This window comes from Salmo salar, chromosome ssa05 (assembly GCF_905237065.1).
Source record: "Salmo salar chromosome ssa05, Ssal_v3.1, whole genome shotgun sequence".
Taxonomy (NCBI): Eukaryota; Metazoa; Chordata; class Actinopteri; order Salmoniformes; family Salmonidae; genus Salmo; species Salmo salar.
The window spans coordinates 91,505,101-91,526,385 of record NC_059446.1 but is presented as its reverse complement, the minus strand read 5'-3'; the positions used below and the strand labels follow the sequence as shown (position 1 = coordinate 91,526,385).

General features: G+C 42.4%; 2 protein-coding genes across 3 annotated transcripts in view; one reads left to right on the top strand and one right to left on the bottom strand.

The window, feature by feature from the left end:
* Positions 1-2,647: 2,647 nt before the first annotated feature.
* Positions 2,648-10,679, top strand: LOC106606129 (protein lifeguard 1). Of its 2 annotated transcripts, none has more exons than XM_045719381.1 (10): positions 2,648-2,912; positions 3,322-3,711; positions 5,715-5,793; positions 6,480-6,533; positions 7,424-7,514; positions 7,611-7,648; positions 8,457-8,544; positions 9,320-9,409; positions 9,793-9,892; positions 10,074-10,336. In XM_045719381.1, exons 2-9 carry the CDS (start codon positions 3,360-3,362, stop codon positions 9,886-9,888), a joined length of 888 nt encoding a protein of 295 aa, XP_045575337.1. In that variant the 5' UTR covers positions 2,648-2,912; positions 3,322-3,359; the 3' UTR covers positions 9,889-9,892; positions 10,074-10,336. The 2 variants fall into 2 exon arrangements, with proteins under 2 accessions (XP_045575337.1, XP_045575336.1); XM_045719380.1 differs by lacking the exon at positions 9,793-9,892 and adding an exon at positions 9,723-9,770 and having other exon boundaries at positions 2,649-2,912; positions 10,074-10,679.
* A 4,083-nt stretch (positions 10,680-14,762) lies between these two features.
* The window catches only part of LOC106593896 (ankyrin repeat and IBR domain-containing protein 1), a 60,647-nt gene continuing 54,124 nt past the window's right edge, over positions 14,763-21,285 (bottom strand). The window contains exons 20-21 of the mRNA XM_045719379.1: positions 18,398-18,444; positions 14,763-18,050 (exon numbers count right to left, since the gene is read on the bottom strand). Of these exons, the coding sequence (XP_045575335.1) occupies positions 17,106-18,050; positions 18,398-18,444 (992 nt within the window). The 3' untranslated portion in view covers positions 14,763-17,105. The remainder of the gene's footprint in view (positions 18,051-18,397; positions 18,445-21,285) is intronic.

Here is a 21,285-nt window from a genome sequence, read left to right as displayed (position 1 = left end):
TTGTGGTAATATCACTGGGATGTCTCTCTACTTCACCCATCCAGAGTCTGTTTGTGGTAATATCACTGGGATGTCTCTCTACTTCACCCATCCAGAGTCTGTTTGTGGTAATATCACTGGGATGTCTCTCTACTTCACCCATCCAGAGTCTGTTTGTGGTAATATCACTGGGATGTCTCTCTACTTCACCCATCCAGAGTCTGTTTGTGGTAATATCACTGGGATGTCTCTCTACTTCACCCATCCAGAGTCTGTTTGTGGTAATATCACTGGGATGTCTCTCTACTTCACCCATCCAGAGTCTGTTTGTGGTAATATCACTGGGATGTCTCTCTACTTCACCCATCCAGAGTCTGTTTGTGGTAATATCACTGGGATGTCTCTCTACTTCACCCATCCAGAGTCTGTTTGTGGTAATATCACTGGGATGTCTCTCTACTTCACCCATCCAGAGTCTGTTTGTGGTAATATCACTGGGATGTCTCTCTACTTCACCCATCCAGAGTCTGTTTGTGGTAATATCACTGGGATGTCTCTCTACTTCACCCATTCCAGAGGTATCATTCCAGATATGTTCAGATCAAACAGTCCAGGTGATAAACAGACACTACGTCTGTTGTTCTCTCATTGTACCAGTGGTTTAAATCTTCTGGATCATCACCTCATAACAGCATTGATGATTACACTAAAGATACACACTAGGATGAACAGTATTCAATTATCTTCATGGTTATTGTATCCCGCTGTCAGATGTAGTCAGTCTGGTTTATCCTGCTGTTAGATGTAGTCAGGTCAGTCTGGTTTATCCTGCTGTTAGATGTAGTCAGTCTGGTTTATCCTGCTGTTAGATGTAGTCAGTCTGGTGTATCCTGCTGTTAGATGTAGTCAGTCTGGTTTATCCTGCTGTTAGATGTAGTCAGGTCAGTCTGGTTTATCCTGCTGTTAGATGTAGTCAGTCAGTCTGGTTTATCCTGCTGTTAGATGTAGTCAGTCTGGTGTATCCTGCTGTTAGATGTAGTCAGTCAGTCTGGTTTATCCCGCTGTTAGATGTAGTCAGTCTGGTTTATCCTGCTGTTAGATGTAGTCAGTCTGGTGTATCCTGCTGTTAGATGTAGTCAGTCTGGTTTATCCTGCTGTTAGATGTAGTCAGTCTGGTTTATCCTGCTGTTAGATGTAGTCAGTCTGGTTTATCCTGCTGTTAGATGTAGTCAGTTCTGGTTTATCCTGCTGTTAGATGTAGTCAGTCTGGTTTATCCTGCTGTTAGATGTAGTCAGTCTGGTTTATCCTGCTGTTAGATGTAGTCAGTCTGGTGTATCCTGCTGTTAGATGTAGTCAGTCTGGTTTATCCTGCTGTTAGATGTAGTCAGTCTGGTGTATCCTGCTGTTAGATGTAGTCAGTCTGGTTTATCCTGCTGTTAGATGTAGTCAGTCTGGTGTATCCTGCTGTTAGATGTAGTCAGGTCAGTCTGGTTTATCCTGCTGTTAGATGTAGTCAGTCTGGTTTATCTTGCTGTTAGATGTAGTCAGTCTGGTGTATCCCGCTGTTAGATGTAGTCAGTCTGGTTTATCCTGCTGTTAGATGTAGTCAGTCTGGTGTATCCTGCTGTTAGATGTAGTCAGTCTGGTTTATCCTGCTGTTAGATGTAGTCAGTCTGGTTTATCCTGCTGTTAGATGTAGTCAGTCTGGTTTATCCTGCTGTTAGATGTAGTCAGTCCTGGTTTATCCTGCTGTTAGATGTAGTCAGTCTGGTTTATCCCGCTGTTAGATGTAGTCAGTCTGGTTTATCCTGCTGTTAGATGTAGTCAGTCTGGTTTATCCCGCTGTTAGATGTAGTCAGTCTGGTTTATCCTGCTGTTAGATGTAGTCAGTCTGGTTTATCCTGCTGTTAGATGTAGTCAGTCTGGTTTATCCTGCTGTTAGATGTAGTCAGTCTGGTTTATCCTGCTGTTAGATGTAGTCAGGTCAGTCTGGTTTATCCTGCTGTTAGATGTAGTCAGTCTGGTTTATCCTGCTGTTAGATGTAGTCAGTCTGGTTTATCCTGCTGTTAGATGTAGTCAGTCTGGTGTATCCTGCTGTTAGATGTAGTCAGTCTGGTGTATCCTGCTGTTAGATGTAGTCAGTCTGGTTTATCCTGCTGTTAGATGTAGTCAGGTCAGTCTGGTTTATCCTGCTGTTAGATGTAGTCAGTCTGGTTTATCCTGCTGTTAGATGTAGTCAGGTCAGTGGCAGGAGAAGTATCCTGCTAAATCATGAGAAACAATATCATATATCAGATATGTGATTGATCTGTTGTTTACATCCTCAATTATTTTAAAGCTAATATAAATAGTTACGTTTGGTCTTGGGCCTGTTTTAGAAGAAACACCAAAAGGGATTTACACCAGGATAAAGGTTTGTTGGGTTTCTTTTTGATACTGAATGTAATGTCCTCTTCACATGAATGAATTATCAGCCTGGTCTCACAGACTAGACGTAACATATTTATCGTAAATCCGGTGACACTCAAATTAGCATGATATGTTACGTATGGTAATGTTACATAAGACTGAAGGTTACTTAAGGCAAAAACTAAAGGACGGTGGTTGTTCGGGGTGGATTGGTGGGCGTATAACAAATCAAAGGTGGCGTATTCAAATCGCCTCACGGACAATTTTAGCATTTTTGCAACTACTTAGCATCTTAGCTAACCCTTAACCCTAACCTTTCCTTTGCTGAAAGCAAAGTTCTGTCTCTGGAGAAACCATGGTTACGTCCCAAATGGTAACTTATTCCCTGTATAGTAGTGCACCACATAGGGATTAGGTGAATAGGTCTCCATTTAGGATGCAAGCCAACTGATTACAGGTAGACTTTGCCCTGGCGGGACTGTTACAGGAAGAGAACGACCGGAGCCCTGTGTAAGAGGTAAGGTGAGTAGATCTGAGGGTAGAATTATAAGACAATCAATGTGTTTATTAAAGGATTTGTTACGCCAACTGCTGTTGTATATTACATGTATGATGTATGTCAGTAACTGACTTGCCTAGTTTAAATAAAGGTTCCTTATCAACAGTGGTGGGTTATTCCACAATGGCAGGGGAAAATTTAGAGTTGGATTTTACCTATATGATTTACAAATATAATTGTATTTTTTTTAGATGAAATATGAATATATTTTATATCTTTGTAGTTCATAATTCTGCTGCGATTACTAGTGCTTTTCTCTCCATTTCACGGATCATTCAACAGGATCTTGTGTCTATCAGGACAGTGAAAGGAAGAGGAAGGTTTATTGCCAGTTAATGACGCAGGTATATTTCTCTGTGTGTGAATGATTAGGACTTATTACCTGACAGACATCCTTTAGGAGGGTAAACATGGATCAATCGAAAAGAAGCAGAGAAGCCCAACCCCCATCGCCCTACTCTCAGGACTATGGCCAGCAGAACACCGATGGTCAACAGAACACCTATGGTCAACAGAACACCTATGGTCAACAGAACACCTATGGTCAACAGAACACCTATGGTCAACAGAACTACAGTTCTCCCCACTATGGTCTGAACGTTGGTCCTGGCAACATAGCAGTGGTCTCTCCAGCGGGTCAGTATGACGACATGGGTCAGGGTCATCCCGAGGACCAGCGACAACAATGGGCTCCACTACCACCTGACTATTCCACCGGGCTGGAGGACACCGGCTGCTTTGATGATAAAGCTATAAGAAGAGGTTAGTCAGTGCCTACGTCTGAAATGGTACCTATTTGCTATGTAGTGCACTACTTTTGACCAGCGCCCATAGGGTTCTGTTGAAAAGTAGTGCACTACATAGGGAAATAGGGGCCCATTTGAGACTCGGACACAGGGTTTTTTGGGGGGTTGGTGTCCTTGTATCATGATGATCTGGAGCCGCATCAAACCTCTCCGAGTAAGAGTGCTGATTTAGGATCAGTTTTCCCTTTAAGATCATAATTAATACGATTGTGTGGACAGGGGAAACCTGATCCTAGATCAGCAACCCTACTGCTTGATACACACGGCCCCTGACGCCATTGAATAAACAAGCGTTGTGGTGAAAGCAGCCCTACTGCTGTGTTCTGTCTTATTTCCCTGAAGTTAACTAGTGGGATCACTGTAAACACCTGGTTACAGTTAAGGGATTTGTTTCCACAGGCTTTATAAAGAAGGTAAACCTAACTCAGTGGGCCCATTGTAAACACCTGGTTACAGTTAAGGGATTTGTTTCCACAGGCTTTATAAAGAAGGTGTACCTGACTCAGTGGGCCCATTGTAAACACCTGGTTACAGTTAAGGGATTTGTTTCCACAGGCTTTATAAAGAAGGTATACCTGACTCAGTGGGCCTACGGTAAACACCTGGTTACAGTTAAGGGATTTGTTTCCACAGGCTTTATAAAGAAGGTGTACCTAACTCAGTGGGCCCATTGTAAACACCTGGTTACAGTTAAGGGATTTGTTTCCACAGGCTTTATAAAGAAGGTGTACCTGACTCAGTGGGCCCATTGTAAACACCTGGTTACAGTTAAGGGATTTGTTTCCACAGGCTTTATAAAGAAGGTATACCTAACTCAGTGGGCCTACGGTAAACACCTGGTTACAGTTAAGGGATTTGTTTCCACAGGCTTTATAAAGAAGGTATACCTGACTCAGTGGGCCCATTGTAAACACCTGGTTACAGTTAAGGGATTTGTTTCCACAGGCTTTATAAAGAAGGTGTACCTGACTCAGTGGGCCCATTGTAAACACCTGGTTACAGTTAAGGGATTTGTTTCCACAGGCTTTATAAAGAAGGTGTACCTGACTCAGTGGGCCTACGGTAAACACCTGGTTACAGTTAAGGGATTTGTTTCCACAGGCTTTATAAAGAAGGTATACCTAACTCAGTGGGCCTACGGTAAACACCTGGTTACAGTTAAGGGATTTGTTTCCACAGGCTTTATAAAGAAGGTATACCTGACTCAGTGGGCCTACGGTAAACACCTGGTTACAGTTAAAGGATTTGTTTCCACAGGCTTTATAAAGAAGATATACCTGACTCAGTGGGCCCATTGTAAACACCTGGTTACAGTTAAGGGATTTGTTTCCACAGGCTTTATAAAGAAGGTGTACCTGACTCAGTGGGCCCATTGTAAACACCTGGTTACAGTTAAGGGATTTGTTTCCACAGGCTTTATAAAGAAGGTATACCTGACTCAGTGGGCCCATTGTAAACACCTGGTTACAGTTAAGGGATTTGTTTCCACAGGCTTTATAAAGAAGGTGTACCTGACTCAGTGGGCCTACGGTAAACACCTGGTTACAGTTAAGGGATTTGTTTCCACAGGCTTTATAAAGAAGGTATACCTGACTCAGTGGGCCCATTGTAAACACCTGGTTACAGTTAAAGGATTTGTTTCCACAGGCTTTATAAAGAAGGTATACCTGACTCAGTGGGCCCATTGTAAACACCTGGTTACAGTTAAGGGATTTGTTTCCACAGGCTTTATAAAGAAGGTATACCTGACTCAGTGGGCCCATTGTAAACACCTGGTTACAGTTAAGGGATTTGTTTCCACAGGCTTTATAAAGAAGGTGTACCTGACTCAGTGGGCCCATTGTAAACACCTGGTTACAGTTAAGGGATTTGTTTCCACAGGCTTTATAAAGAAGGTGTACCTAACTCAGTGGGCCTACGGTAAACACCTGGTTACAGTTAAGGGATTTGTTTCCACAGGCTTTATAAAGAAGGTATACCTGACTCTGATGATTCAGCTTCTAGTCACCTTTGGAATCATCTGCGCCTTTCTGTATTGGTGAGGCACTTTAAGTGTTACCCAACATTAAAACTTCAACACTTTGTTACTTAACATTAACAACTTCAACACTTTAAGTGTTACCCAACATTAAAACTTCAACACTTTGTTACTTAACATTAACAACTTCAACACTTTAAGTGTTACCCAACATTAAAACTTCAACACTTTGTTACTTAACATTAACAACTTCAACACTTTAAGTGTTACCCAACATTAAAACTTCAACACTTTGTTACTTAACATTAACAACTTCAACACTTTAAGTGTTACCCAACATTAAAACTTCAACACTTTGTTACTTAACATTAACAACTTCAACACTTTAAGTGTTACCCAACATTAAAACTTCAACACTTTGTTACTTAACATTAACAACTTCAACACTTTAAGTGTTACCCAACTTTAAAACTTCAACACTTTGTTACTTAACATTAACATTTTTAACACTTCCACACTTTAAGTGTTACCCAACATTAAAACTTTAACACCTAAACACTTCAACACTTTAAGACTTCAACACTTAAAGACTTCAACACTTTCAGTTGCCCAACACTTTGAAGTGTTGAAAGCAGTTCCTGTTAGATTCAATGTTACATTTTTTTAACTCCACAATACCACAGCTTTATAATGTACCTACAAGAAGTGTATAAAACAAAGAGATGAGTTGTCTTCTGTAATCGTAGGGAGGCTCTGAGGGTCTGGTCTATGAACACCTACTGGTTTTCTTCCTGCATGATGTAAGTAATGTCATGACATCCACTGAATTCTACAGAATCTCTCTACTTTGAGTCCTGGGCCAGTATTCAGAAACCTTCTCACAGCAGGAGTGCTGACCTAGGATCTGATTGGTCTTTTAGATCATGTTGTGGAATATTCTAATCAAGTGAGAGAAAACTTTGTCATTTCTTCAAACAATCATCTTTATTCAATATCGATTGATTATTGCAATAATGAGGCTGGTCGACCCAACACCGTTGAGTACTGGACCGAATATCCTAACCTTTACACAAATGCAGAGTTCTTTATACAACTGACACTAAGAATGCTTAGTCATGGTTGGTTCAACCCCTCCCATGCAGACCAAGGAGCATTATAAGCCACTCTGGGTTCATCCGGTCATTATCTGCACAGGGTTGTTGTCATAACCCCACCCTGGCTTAGTTTCCCCGATGCAAGGATGATTTTGAGATAATGAGGGATTGTTCTACTAAGCTATCTCTAGTAAAACACATTCTTGTCTAGGTAATGCAGTTTTTAAGTCATTTGTCAGCTCAAGCCATCTATAGTGACTATACGCCCAGATTAGCTGCAGGAAGCTAGAGTGGAGACCATAAAAACAGAGACACTAGCAGGACAGAAATGTCTTACTACTACTTAAATATTAATGGTTAACAATTAATATCAAATAATTCAGGTAAATACGTAAATTGTCTCTCACAATCATAGTGAATGCCATGACATGGACATTGGACCTGATGCCAAATCAGCACTCCGACTCTGAGTCACTTTGAATACAGGCCCTGATATCTAAACAGTGGACAAATTAACCCCACATGAAGACCTTGATATTAAGCTCTGTGATTGTACTATATTGTATTGATATATTGTACTGTTGTTTCCTGAACAGGGCAGTGGTGCTTGTCATCATCATTGCCTTGTCCTGTTGTGTCAATATACGTCGGAAGGTCCCGTTCAATTTCCTAGCCTTGGGACTGTTTGTAAGTATCAATTCCAAAAAGGCATCAATTAAATGAAAACACGTTAGTTGTATTGTCTGACCTTTGTGTTATTTTCTGTGTTATTTTTCTGTGCAGACCATTGCAGAAGGTCTACTGCTGGGCTCTATGACTGTGTGAGTACTGTATGCCTCTGGAGTGACCCTGATGTACTTGATCTCTGCTGGATAGACTAAATCCTTTACAAACCAGCATGTCAGTCATGCACACGGCGGGTTGGCAGTGAGTGGTTTGTAGTATAAACTTATGTCTAAACCATTCCTCCATGGGAGGTTTGCAGTATAAAAGTTTCCTCCAAAGCAAACCCGACTCTAATAAATCCAGTGATATTTCAGTGTAGGGTTGATAAACTCTGACTCTAATAAATCCAGTGATATTTCAGTGTAGGGTTGATAAACTCTGATTCTGATAAATCCAGTGATATTTCAGTGTAGGGTTGATAAACTCTGACTCTAATAAATCCAGTGATATTTCAGTGTAGGGTTGATAAACTCTGATTCTGATAAATCCAGTGATATTTCAGTGTAGGGTTGATAAACTCTGACTCTAATAAATCCAGTGATATTTCAGTGTAGGGTTGATAAACTCTGACTCTAATAAATCCAGTGATATTTCAGTGTAGGGTTGATCAACTCTGACTCTAATAAATCCAGTGATATTTCAGTGTAGGGTTGATAAACTCTGACTCTAATCTATGCAGTGATATTTCAGTGTAGGGTTGATAAACTCCAGTAACTTTCCCAAAATGTGGAAATTTTCCAGAAATCATGGTTGGAGAATTCCTGCTTTCCTTCTTATTCCCCCCCAATTCCGGGGGTATCGTCCAACCAGGATTTCTGTAAAAGCCTCGGGAATTTGGGGGAAAGTTACAGAACTGTTGCAACCCTATTTCAGTGAAAGATGAGAGTTTGGTTTGTGTTGTAGGTTCTATGAGGCGGAAGCTGTTATGTGGGCTGTGGGTGCCACAGCACTGGTCTCCCTGGCTCTGAGTGTCTTCGCCATGCAGTCCAGAGTACGTCCTCTCCCTTAGATATAGAAAGATGACACACCTGAAATCCTTGTAATGAACGTGTTCTGTGAAAGCATGGGCAGCGCCATTGTGGCTATCTCCATTTTAAAGTAGTCCATTTCCTCTCCTTCAACTTGTGAGTGTACTGGTAATCTATGAAGAAACAATAACACACTGCATACCACCATCTACTGTGCTGCAGTGTGTACAGTCTGAACAGGTATAAAGTCAGGTTGGTGATTTACTGCCACCTAGAGTGTGTACAGTCTGAACAGGTATAAAGTCAGGTTGGTGATTTACTGATTTACTGCAGTTATGGAATGTTTGCTGAGGAGTTTAAATAATTGGCTGACCCCTCCTGATGACCTGAATGGAATTCAAATGACTACTTCAAAATGGGGAGAATCTCAATAGCATTTCCTTGATTCGTCACGTCCTCTCTCCTCGCCTCCTTCTCAAAACCCATTGGATGACAAGGTCAGAGGTCCCTCCTTCTCAAAACCCATTGGATGAAAAGGTCAGAAGGGAGGGAGCTCTGACCTTTTCATCCAGAAGAGTGGAGGCTGTTATAGCAGCAAAGGGGGGAAACCAACTCCATATCAATGCCCATGATCTTTAAATGAGATGTTAGACGAGCAGGTGTCCACATAATTTTGGTCACATAGTGTATCTTAGTTCATTAAATGCACTGACTAAGTGGCTCTGATTAAGAGCGTCTGCTAAATGACTAAAATGTAGCTTTCAAGCAGTCTACCATCTTACCTCATTTCTGTTATAGTGGGACTTCACCTTAACCAGTGGGGGCTTGTGGGTGTTCTGTTGGACTCTCATATCCTTTGCATTGTTGTGTGGAATCATGCGATCCCAGGTAAGTCAACAGTCATTTCACAGGTATACCAGTATGTACAAAATATTTCAAAAGAGGTAATCTGCTGTTTAATAAACAGTAGCAATGCCATCCCCGCCACTATTTTGGTAAACAGCTGAAGAATGGGTCTGGACAAATGTAACCACTCTCAAATTCATAGGCTATGGATGTATTGACTGGCCCGAAAATGGATGTACCCATCGCAGATTGCCCCTTTAAATTGTATATTGTAAATGGAGATTGAAGAACATTGACCATGTTTCAGTTTTACACTTGTTCAGAAACTAACTTAGTCTTGTGTTTTAATCTATAGTACCTGTACATTGTGTATGCTTGCCTGGGAACCTTGCTATTTTCTTTGGTAAGTAACATTCTTCCTCCAGCTATTCCATTCATTGGCTAGGGTGGTTGAGAAAGCTATCCCTTTCAAGGACACCTTCATACCACCAAGCAATACACGTTCGCTGGCATCTCTATAAAAATGTATGTAGTCCTTTATACACAATCTTTAAGAAGCTTTGGAATGGTCACCCATGTGGGGTTTTTAAAATGAAAAAGATGTGTATGATTCATTCTGTAAAACAGTCAGAAACAACCTACACAGTAATATATTATTTAGCAATATAACAAACTGATTCGTGTATATGTGTGTATATCTCTCCAGTACCTGGTGATGGACACCCAGCTCATACTGGGTGGGAAACACAAATACAGCATTTCACCAGAGGAGTACGTCTTTGCTGCTCTCAACCTGTACCTGGACATTATCGGTCTGTTCACCATGCTACTGGCACTCATTGGACTCAGCCGTTAATACGTCGTTTTAGGTCAGATAGCGCAACAAGACCACCTGCCCTGATGTAGTGGAGGGACGAGCGTGGAGTAGGAATTAGGATAATGCCTTTAATAAATCAAATCAAATGTATTGGTCACATATACCTATTTAGAAGATGTTATTGAGAGTGTAGCAAAATGCTTGTGTTCCTAGCTCCAACAGTAGATCGGCATCAAAGATTCAGCCAAAGAAAGCACTTCCATGTTTCGTATTCTTTGATGTATAAATTACCATATTGACATTACATGTTATGCAACTTAATACCTTCAGAAAGTATTCACACGCCTTGTCTTTTTCCACATTTTGTTGTGTTACATTCTGAATTTTAATTTTAATTGTAATTTTATGTCACTGGCCTACACACAATACCCCATAATGTCAAAGTGGAATTGTGTTTTTAGAAATGTTTACTAATTAAATAAAAATGAAATGCAACATTTAAAAAGGTATTGTCTGATATTATTCATCCTAATCAGACAGGTTTTTTACATGGACGATACATTGGAGACAATATAAGACAAGTACTGGAAACAATAAAACACTATGAAAAATCTGGGAAGCCAGGCCTGGTATTTATAGCTGACTTTGAAAAGGCTTTTGATAAAGTACAACTGGGGTTTATATATATATAAGTGCCTGGAATATTTCAATTTAGGAGAATCTCTTATATAATGGGTTAAAGTTATGTATAGTAACCCTAGGTGTATAATAGTAAATATTGGCTACTTCTCAGAAAGTATTCAACTGTCAAGAGGAGAAAAAAGAGGAGAGAAAAAACAAGGTTGTTCACTATCGGCATATCTTTTTATTATGGCCATCAAAATCAGATCCAACAATAATATCAAGGGGCTAGAAATCCAGGGCTTAAAAACAAAGGTGTCATTGTATGCTAATGATTCATGATTTCTTTTAAATCCACAATTTGGATCCCTCCACAGCCTCATGAAGTTGTTTGCAATTTCAATTTAATCTACCAGAAAAGAAAGAACAAATATTATGATTAAATTCAATTATACTAATTGATTTTAAAAAATGTTAGTTTTGGAGATACATTTTTAAAAACAGTATAATCTTTGTAAATTATATCAGAAATAGGAATGGTGGAGTTATGTCACACACGCAGCTAACAACAATATATAGAAATGTCTGCTCTACCCAAAATTACAACCAACTAATTGCAGCATTATCGCAAAAATGGAAGAGGCAAGTGGAAGGGGGAAAAGGCAAGAAAGTTGTCTGTCGGCCCTGGATTAAAGACCAAAATTGGTTAAAGAAAATTGTGACGAATAAAAGACTACCAGTTTAATTTAAGGACCAAAACATTGACAGCTGTGCCATATACAATGCATTCAGAAAGTATTCAGACCTTTTGACTTTTTCCACATTTTGTTTCGTTACATCTTTAGGATAAAGATAAATGGAATAGAGCTGAGCACAGGCAAAATCCTAGAGGAAAACCTGCTTCAGTCTGCTTTCCACCAGACACGGAGAGACAAACTCACCTTTCAGCAGCACAATAACCTAAAACACAAGGCCGAATCTACACAGGAGTTGCTTACCATGACGACATGTAATGTTCCCGAGAGGCCTAGTTACAGTTTTTACTTAAATCAGCTTGAAAATCTATGGCAAGACTTGAAAATGGCTGTCTTGAATTGACCACGCAAAGCCTTTTACCCAGAAAGACTCACAGCTGTAATCACTGGGCAAAGGGGATTCTAACATGTATGGATTTAGGGGTGTGAATACTTGTGTAAATGAGATATTTCTGTATTTCATTTTCAATACATTTGCAAAGAAATTCTAAAAACATGTTTTCACTTGGTCATTGTGGTATGAATACTTTGACAGGACTGTATGAATGTAGATAATGGAAAGCATTGGTGAACATTTTATTTTGAATGTTTTATAATAAAAGATAGAAGATAACATTCATCTCAGAAGTAAAACTCCATAGAAAGCACTGGTTATGATTGATATAGATTTGAACGTTTTATAAGAAAAATAACAGCTTGCTAAATGACTCAAATATACATGTAAAACTCCATAGAAAGCACTGGTTATGATTGATATGTTTATGTTTTTGTATTGAAAGAAAATACAATCCACCCCAGTAGTAAAACTCCATGTTTATTGGCCACACATCAAAACAGTATGTTTTTCATTTAAAAGAGGGAATGTATAAAGTATAGACTATGAAAGTGCAAATAGTATTTTCAAGGATTAGTTACTTTATAATAAAAATGTAACAGCTTACAACATGTTTGCCTTTTTTCTTTAAATATATTTCTTTAAGTAAAATGCCAAGAAAGTCCAAATTCAATATAATTTTCTGTTTTACTCATTTCATGCACAGCATACTGTTACATCAAGGACAACTCAACCAATTTACATGACTGAAGTCCCACAAGTTCACCAGCTCCGTGTACGGCACTCACAGCAATACGTTTCTTCAGTGGTTGTTTCAATAGTCACTTTACAATTACTTCAATAAAAATCACACTAGTTTTGGCTAAAAGATCAATTCCAAAATGTGAAACTTTGAAATATCAATATCATTTATATTTCACTAATAATTTATAGACAACCAATCAATACATCTTATTTTTTTAAAATGAGTTATTCATTATATCTTGATATTTATTTTCAATCGTAATAAGACACTTTAAATTTAAATAAATACATCTGTTTTTCCCCCCCCACTGTCCTGCATTGTGTTTTCTGATCCAGGATACACTTTACAAATACCTTTCCAAAGTCAACACTCGTCATAAACTTGTAGTTCAGTTATCGACCCACAGATATGTCTGTCCATCCAAGAACAACCCCCTACAGCCCATCCACAACAAAATAACAAACAAACCAGTAGAACAGTGTTGAATATCATCAGGTCAAATCAGAGTTATTCATTAATAAATGCATTATATAAAACACTCTGGAAACAATCTGATATCACACTAAAGAGACGCTCCAATTATAAAAATGTCTTTAAAAAAAAGTATCATGTTTGGACACGTGTTAGTGTTGTGAGTGGAATTTCTATAAACATGTGTTTGTAGTTTGTACACTACATGACCAAAGGTATGTGGACACCTGCCCGTCCAACATCTCATTCCAAAAAAACATGGGTATTAAATCTGGAGTTGGTCCCCCCCCTTTGCTGCTATAACAGCCTCCACTCTTCTGGGAAGGCTTTCCACTAGATGTTGGAACAATGCTGAGGGGACTTTCTTCCATTCAGCCACAAGAGCATTAGTGAAGTCGGCGCATTGATGTCGGGCGATTAGGCCTGGCTCGCAGTCTGCGAACCAATTCATCCCAAAGGTGTTCGATGGAGTTGAGGTCAGGGCTCTGTGCAGGCCAGTCAAGTTCTTCCACACTGATCTCAACAAACCGTTTCTGTATGGAACTCACTTTGTGAACGGGGAACTGTTGCCACAAAGTTGGAAGCACAGAATCATCTAGAATGTCATTGTATGCTGTAGCGTTAAGATTTCCCTTCACTGGAACTAAGGGGCCCGAACCATGAAAACAGTCCCAGGCCATTATTCCTCCTCCACCAAACTTTACAGTTGGCACTATGCATTCAGGCAGGTAGCTTTCTCCTGGCATCCGTCAAACCCAGATTCCTCCGTCAGACTGCCAGATGATGAAGTGTGATTCATCACTCCAGAGAATGTTTTTCCACTGCTCCAGAGTCCAATGGTGGTGATCTTTACACCACTCCAGCCGACGCTTGGCATTGCGCATGGTGATCTTAGGCTTACGTTCGGCTGCTCGGCCACGGAAACCCAATTCATGAAGCTCCCAACGGACAGTTGTTGTGCTGACGTTGCTTACCAGAGGCAGTTTGGAACTCGGTAGTGAGTGTTGCAACCGAGGACAGATGATTTTTATGCGCTACGCGCTTCAGCACTCGGTGGTCCCGTTCTGTGAGCTTATGTGGCCTACCACTTAGCGGCTGAGCCGTTGTTGCTCCTAGACGTTTCCACTTCACAATAAAAGCACTTACAGTTGACCAGGGCAGCTTTAACAGGGCAGAAATTTGACAAACTGACTTGTTGGAAAGGTGGCATCCTAGGACGGTGCCACGGACATCAATGAGCTCTTCAGTAAGGCTATTCTACTGCCAATGTTTGTCTATGGAGTTTGCATTGCTTTGTGCTTGATTTTATACACCTGTCAGCAACAGATGTGGCTGAAATAGCCGAATCCACTAATTTGAAGGGGTGTCCACATACTTTTGTATATATAGCGTAGCTACACACACCATTACTTACTGTAAGACCTCAGGAAAATGTGGCAATACACTTTAAAAGATTGACATAAAAGGCACTGTAATGAATTGCGTAGAGAACCGTTTTTACGACCCGCTGAACCCATCTACTGTAGTTGCTGAGTCCCATCAAGGCTTAAACTTTCATAATAGGTTTTTATAAATAGCTTTATAATGGGCTGGTTTCCTCATTAGGCCTAAACCTAGTTCTGGACTAGAAAGCAGGGAGAATCTTCATTGAAAGTGATGTTTAGTCCAGGACCAAGGGGTAAGTCTGAGAAAGCAGCCCTAAAATAGTTCAGAATGAACCAGTGACATCATTATTAGGTATAAAACACTAAGAACATATCTGATTCCAATTCTTCTTTAACTACTGTTATTTTCCTATTGGAGTGAACAGCAGCAGATTGTTCCTCTCTATTGTCCCTTCAGGGCTACTAGCCTTGTCCATCTTCATGAATACTTGACATCAGGCTGTCAGTCAGACAGTCTTCTAATGGGTTCAGTACAACAACATGGAATAGATCTGAGCAGGCACAATTCGTTTTGGAGTCCACTTGGTGATTACAAAACTGTGCTTTTGTTAGCCAGTGTTTGACACTTAACAACTTAGCGATACATTAGGCAGATCTGGACGGGACTGAGAGCAGGTTTTTCTGCTCAGTCAGACTGTACACTGTTATATTGGGATAATAACACTACTAGAAGCAGGTAGCACAGCATTGCTCTCCTGTACAGCTGATTACAGCCTCCCTCAGAACTCTCCTGTACAGCTGATTACAGCCTCCCTCAGAACTCTCCTGTACAGCTGATTACAGCCTCCCTCAGAACTCTCCTGTACAGCTGATTACAGCCTCCCTCAGAACTCTCCTGTACAGCCGATTACAGCCTCCCTCAGAACTCTCCTGTACAGCCGATTACAGCCTCCCTCAGAACTCTCCTGTACAGCCGATTACAGCCTCCCTCAGAACTCTCCTGTACAGCCTCCCTCAGAACTCTCCTGTACAGCTGATTACAGCCTCCCTCAGAACTCTCCTGTACAGCCTCCCTCAGAACTCTCCTGTACAGCTGATTACAGCCTCCCTCAGAACTCTCCTGTACGGCTGATTTCAGCCTCCCTCAGAACTCTCCTGTACAGCCTCCCTCAGAACTCTCCTGTACGGCCTCCCTCAGAACTCTCATGTACAGCCTCCCTCAGAACTCTCCTGTACAGCTGATTACAGCCTCCCTCAGAATTCCATGATACAGCTGATTACAGCCTCCCTCAGAACTCTCCTGTACAGCTGATTACAGCCTCCCTCAGAACTCTCCTGTACAGCTGATTACAGCCTCCCTCAGAACTCTCCTGTACAGCTGATTACAGCCTCCCTCAGAACTCTCCTGTACAGCTGATTACAGCCTCCCTCAGAACTCTCCTGTACAGCTGATTACAGCCTCCCTCAGAACTCTCCTGTACAGCCGATTACAGCCTCCCTCAGAACTCTCCTGTACAGCCAATTACACCTCCCTCAGAACTCTCCTGTACAGCTGATTACAGCCTCCCTCAGAACTCTCCTGTACAGCCAATTACACCTCCCTCAGAACTCTCCTGTACAGCTGATTACAGCCTCCCTCAGAACTCTCCTGTACAGCCAATTACAGCCTCCCTCAGAACTCTCCTGTACGGCTGATTACAGCCTCCCTCAGAACTCTCCTGTACGGCCTCCCTCAGAACTCTCCTGTACAGTTGATTACAGCCTCCCTCAGAACTCTCATGTACAGCCTCCCTCAGAACTCTCCTGTACAGCTGATTACAGCCTCCCTCAGAATTCCATGGTACAGCTGATTATAGCCTCCCTCAGAACTCACCTGTACAGCTGACTACAGCCTCCCTCAGAACTCTCCTGTACAGCTGATTACAGCCTCCCTCAGAACCAAGTCCAAACACAATACAGTATACTTCAGCGGAAAACACTTAAAAATATTAATCATCAATATAAAAAAAATACTAGATCAAAAACTCCTGCAAAGTGTATTCACTATAATAATGCACTATAATCACCTCATGTTGTAATCTAAAACAGATCATCTGAAAGAAGCAACTTGTTCATCATTTTATCAGCAAATATCAATTGTGGGTAATATAATACCAATAACACTCATTCAAACACCTTCCATCCCGCTTTTTAGGAATCCACCCAGTCCTCCGTCCGTCTTTCCCCCGGGAGGGCATCTCATGCCAGTATAGACCAGCTATCAAGTGTTTGATGTGTACTTGTAAACACTGGAAAGAGAAATACACTCCCATCATAATATATCTCCTCCTGCACTACAATCAAGTCAGGATTAAATTCCTCCAACACCATCACTGGCTACTGTCCCCTCTCAGTCAGGATTGGTCCTCTCTCTCTCTCTGCATGTCAGTGGTTTGACCCCTCTGAAGGCTTCTGTCTTCCATCAGACCAGGAGAGTTTGCTCCTCCCACTCAGATGTTTCCTCCAATCAGAGTCATAACAGGTGGATTTGCTCCACCAACTCGGAATTTTCTTCCAATCACAAATCAGACCAGGTGCATCTTCTTCTTCCCACTTAGATTTTCCCACCAATCAGACCAGGTGTATCTGCTCCTCCCATTCTGAAGAGCTGGTGCTAGGCAAAAGGTCAGAGGTCACAGAGTCACACATGGGCGTGTCTACGTGAACGACGTTACCCCCAGCGAGCCTCTCCCCGGCCCTGTCCCCTGTCCCGGTAGTCACCATGCAGGACGGGGCCATGACCTCTGACCCCACCGTAAGGTCTAGATGGGTGGGTCTCTCCCTCTCAGCCTCCTTCTCCTCCAGACCCTGGGAAAGGAAAGGGAAACAGTCCCCATCTTCCCCCAGCTCGCCCTCACCTTTCTGGAGCTTGGCACGGGGCTGGTGGAGGTCAGCTTGGACATCCTCCTCCACGGAGGCTGTGTTGGCCGTGGTCTGTGCTGCCGTGTTGAAGTCTAGGTCTGTGTCCGAGGAGGTGGTGTTGGTGGAGGAGGGGATGAGGGTGATGCTCTGAGGATTCATATCATGGAACCAGGCCATGATGTTGCCCAGCAGGTTGGTGTTGGGGTGTGAGGGGTCCTGGAGCCCCGTTGATGTGGTGGTAGTGGAGTCCGTAGTATCACTGGAGGACGAGAACAGAGCCTCACCTGAAGAAGGCTCCCTGAATGGGTTGAGATTGTGATTGCTGTAGTGCTGCTGGGATGGGTGGTGGTGTAAGGCATAGACCCCTGGAACCCCTTCATACAGGCGCTGGCTGCTGATGTTCCCCATGTTGCCTAGTCTCATGACACGATCCTCCAGCTCCAGGAGTTCTGAGCTGCTGATGGCTCCCCGGGGCCCCACTTCCACCCCCTGGGGCTCCGCGTCCAATCTGGACGGGAGGGAGGTGCCGATGGCCCCCAGGGACGCCTCATTGGACAAGAACTCTGGAGTGTCCCCGGCCATCGCCAACCCAGACTCTTGGAGTGACAGCTGGATAGCCAATAGGATGTTGGGATCGTCCTCATCCAATGAGCCCTGTTTAACACATAAACAGAAGGAATGGGGGAAAGTACGCATGTCATGTGGAAAGGGACGAAGGCCTTGTAGAATAGAAAATATTTCATCTGTTTAAGACTATTGGTGCTGTTTATATGTCTTGTAAAATGATGTTATGACGCAAGATATATGTCTGTGAAGACAGACGGTATAGAAAAATGTTAGAAAAAGCAAGAAATAAAACCATTTTAGAAATCGGCAAGACTGAACTTCACATTGGCACACAACAACTTAGTTTATTCGACAGACAAAAAAATTATCTGGCTTATGTTTAATAAGTGGTAAAGACGAATACACAGACGACATGAAAAACACACTGAACTCACCATGGGGGGACCTCGTCTTCTCCCACCTCCCATTTCCTGTGTGTCTGCTGTATGAAGAAAGATAAACCCCACAGTCAGTCAGTCAGTCAACCCACCTCCCATTTCCTGTGTGTCTGCTTTATGAAGAAAGATAAACCCCCACAGTCAGTCAGTCAGTCAACCCACCTCCCATTTCCTGTGTGTCTGCTTTATGAAGAAAGATAAACCCCACAGTCAGTCAGTCAGTCAACCCACCTCCCATTTCCTGTGTGTCTGCTTTATGAAGAAAGATAAACCCCACAGTCAGTCAGTCAGTCAGTCAGTCAACCCACCTCCCATTTCCTGTGTGTCTGCTTTATGAAGAAAGATAAACCCCACAGTCAGTCAGTCAGTCAGTCAGTCAACCCACCTCCCATTTCCTGTGTGTCTGCTTTATGAAGAAAGATAAACCCCACAGTCAGTCAGTCAGTCAACCCACCTCCCATTTCCTGTGTGTCTGCTTTATGAAGAAAGATAAACCCCACAGTCAGTCAGTCAGTCAACCCACCTCCCATTTCCTGTGTGTCTGCTTTATGAAGAAAACCCCCACAGTCAGTCAGTCAGTCAACCCACCTCCCATTTCCTGTGTGTCTGCTTTATGAAAAAAACCCCATAGTCAGTCAGTCAACCCACCTCCCATTTCCTGTGTGTCTGCTTTATGAAGAAAGATAAACCCCACAGTCAGTCAATGTTACAGAACAATCACACTGACAAACTCACAGCTCAAACTATTCAAGGTCTTCCCAGCGAAGGAAAAGCTAGAGATTATTCCTTTTGTTACTGTTTTCCAGGATCGAAGCCATTCATGTAGTGAAAACACTGACCCCATTAATGGGGGGGCCAGAAACACATCAGCCTTTTAGTAAACGTGTAGGAAACATCCAGTCATAGCTGGATATCCTGAAGAAATACCAGGTAGACAGATACCAGGAAACACATCCAGTCATAGCTGGATATCCTATAGAAATACCAGGTAGACAGATACCTGGAAACACATCCAGTCATAGCTAGATATCCTATAGAAATACCAGGTAGACAGATACCTGGAAACACATCCAGTCATAGCTGGATATCCTATAGAAATACCAGGTAGACAGATACCTGGAAACACATCCAGTCATAGCTGGATATCCTATAGAAATACCAGGTAGACAGATACCTGGAAACACATCCAGTCATAGCTGGATATCCTGAAGAAATACCAGGTAGACAGATACCTGGAAACACATCCAGTCATAGCTGGATATCCTATAGAAATACCAGGTAGACAGATACCTGGAAACACATCCAGTCATAGCTGGATATCCTATAGAAATACCAGGTAGACAGATACCAGGAAACACATCCAGTCATAGCTGGATATCCTATAGAAATACCAGGTAGACAGATACCTGGAAACACATCCAGTCATAGCTGGATATCCTGAAGAAATACCAGGTAGACAGATACCTGGAAACACATCCAGTCATAGCTGGATATCCTATAGAAATACCAGGTAGACAGATACCTGGAAACACATCCAGTCATAGCTGGATATCCTATAGAAATACCAGGTAGACAGATACCTGGAAACACATCCAGTCATAGCTGGATATCCTATAGAAATACCAGGTAGACAGATACCTGGAAACACATCCAGTCATAGCTGGATATCCTATAGAAATACCAGGTAGACAGATACCTGGAAACACATCCAGTCATAGCTGGATATCCTATAGAAATACCAGGTAGACAGATACCAGGAAACACATCCAGTCATAGCTGGATATCCTATAGAAATACCAGGTAGACAGATACCTGGAAACACATCCAGTCATAGCTGGATATCCTATAGAAATACCAGGTAGACAGATACCTGGAAACACATCCAGTCATAGCTGGATATCCTATAGAAATACCAGGTAGACAGATACCAGGAAACACATGGGTGCTACACATTAGTAGTGAGATGATGTGAGTTGGCAGTGTGATGGCTTGTTTAAAGCCACACCCAGAGGGCGGCCCATATTTCAACGTAATTCCTGTCCTAGAGGGGAAATGCCTGTTTACTTCCCTCCGAATATATATTCAGGAATTGGGGGGCGTGAACTAGAGGTCCTCACGGTTCCAGTAGACCCAGAAATTACGAGATCCCGACCCAGGACCCGAGCGGGTCCGGATTGGGTTATGATAAAATTTCCACGGGTCTCGGGTATCTGCAATTAAAATAGATTTACTAACTGGACCAGTCCTCTGTTTATTTAACACGTGTGTGGTTATGTAATGTAAATGTGATGAGAACTGAGAGAGGTTGTCATCTGTTTCAGCCAATTACAACTCAATAAAACATTCAGTTTATGTCCAGCTGAAACTGGTTCCAGCTGCTCACCTCATGCTCCAGAGGACGGACAGACAGAGAGAGAGAGAGAGAGAAAAGCCTTGGCCTAGCCTATTGCTGAGGGAGGGAGGACGGACAGAGAGAGAGAGAGAGAGAGAGAGAGAGAGAGAGAGAGAAAAAGCCTTGGCCTAGCCTATTGCTGAGGGAGGGAGGACGGACAGAGAGAGAGAGAGAGAAAAAGCCTTGGCCTAGCCTATTGCTGAGGGAGGGAGGGAGGGAGGGAGGGAGGGAGGGAGGGAGGGAGGGAGGGAGGGAGGGAGGGAGGGAGGGAGGACGGATGGACGGACGGACAGAGAGAGAGAGAGAGAGAGAAAAGCCTTGGCATAGCCTATTGCTGAGGGAGGGAGGGAGGGAGGGCAGATGGACAAGCCTTGGCCTAGCCTATTGCTGAGGACAGACAGACAGGCTAAATATTCAGGAATTGGGGGTCTGAACGTGGGGGTGAATTCCACGTGGACTGGAGAGAAACATAACCACTAGGGCTCTGACACGG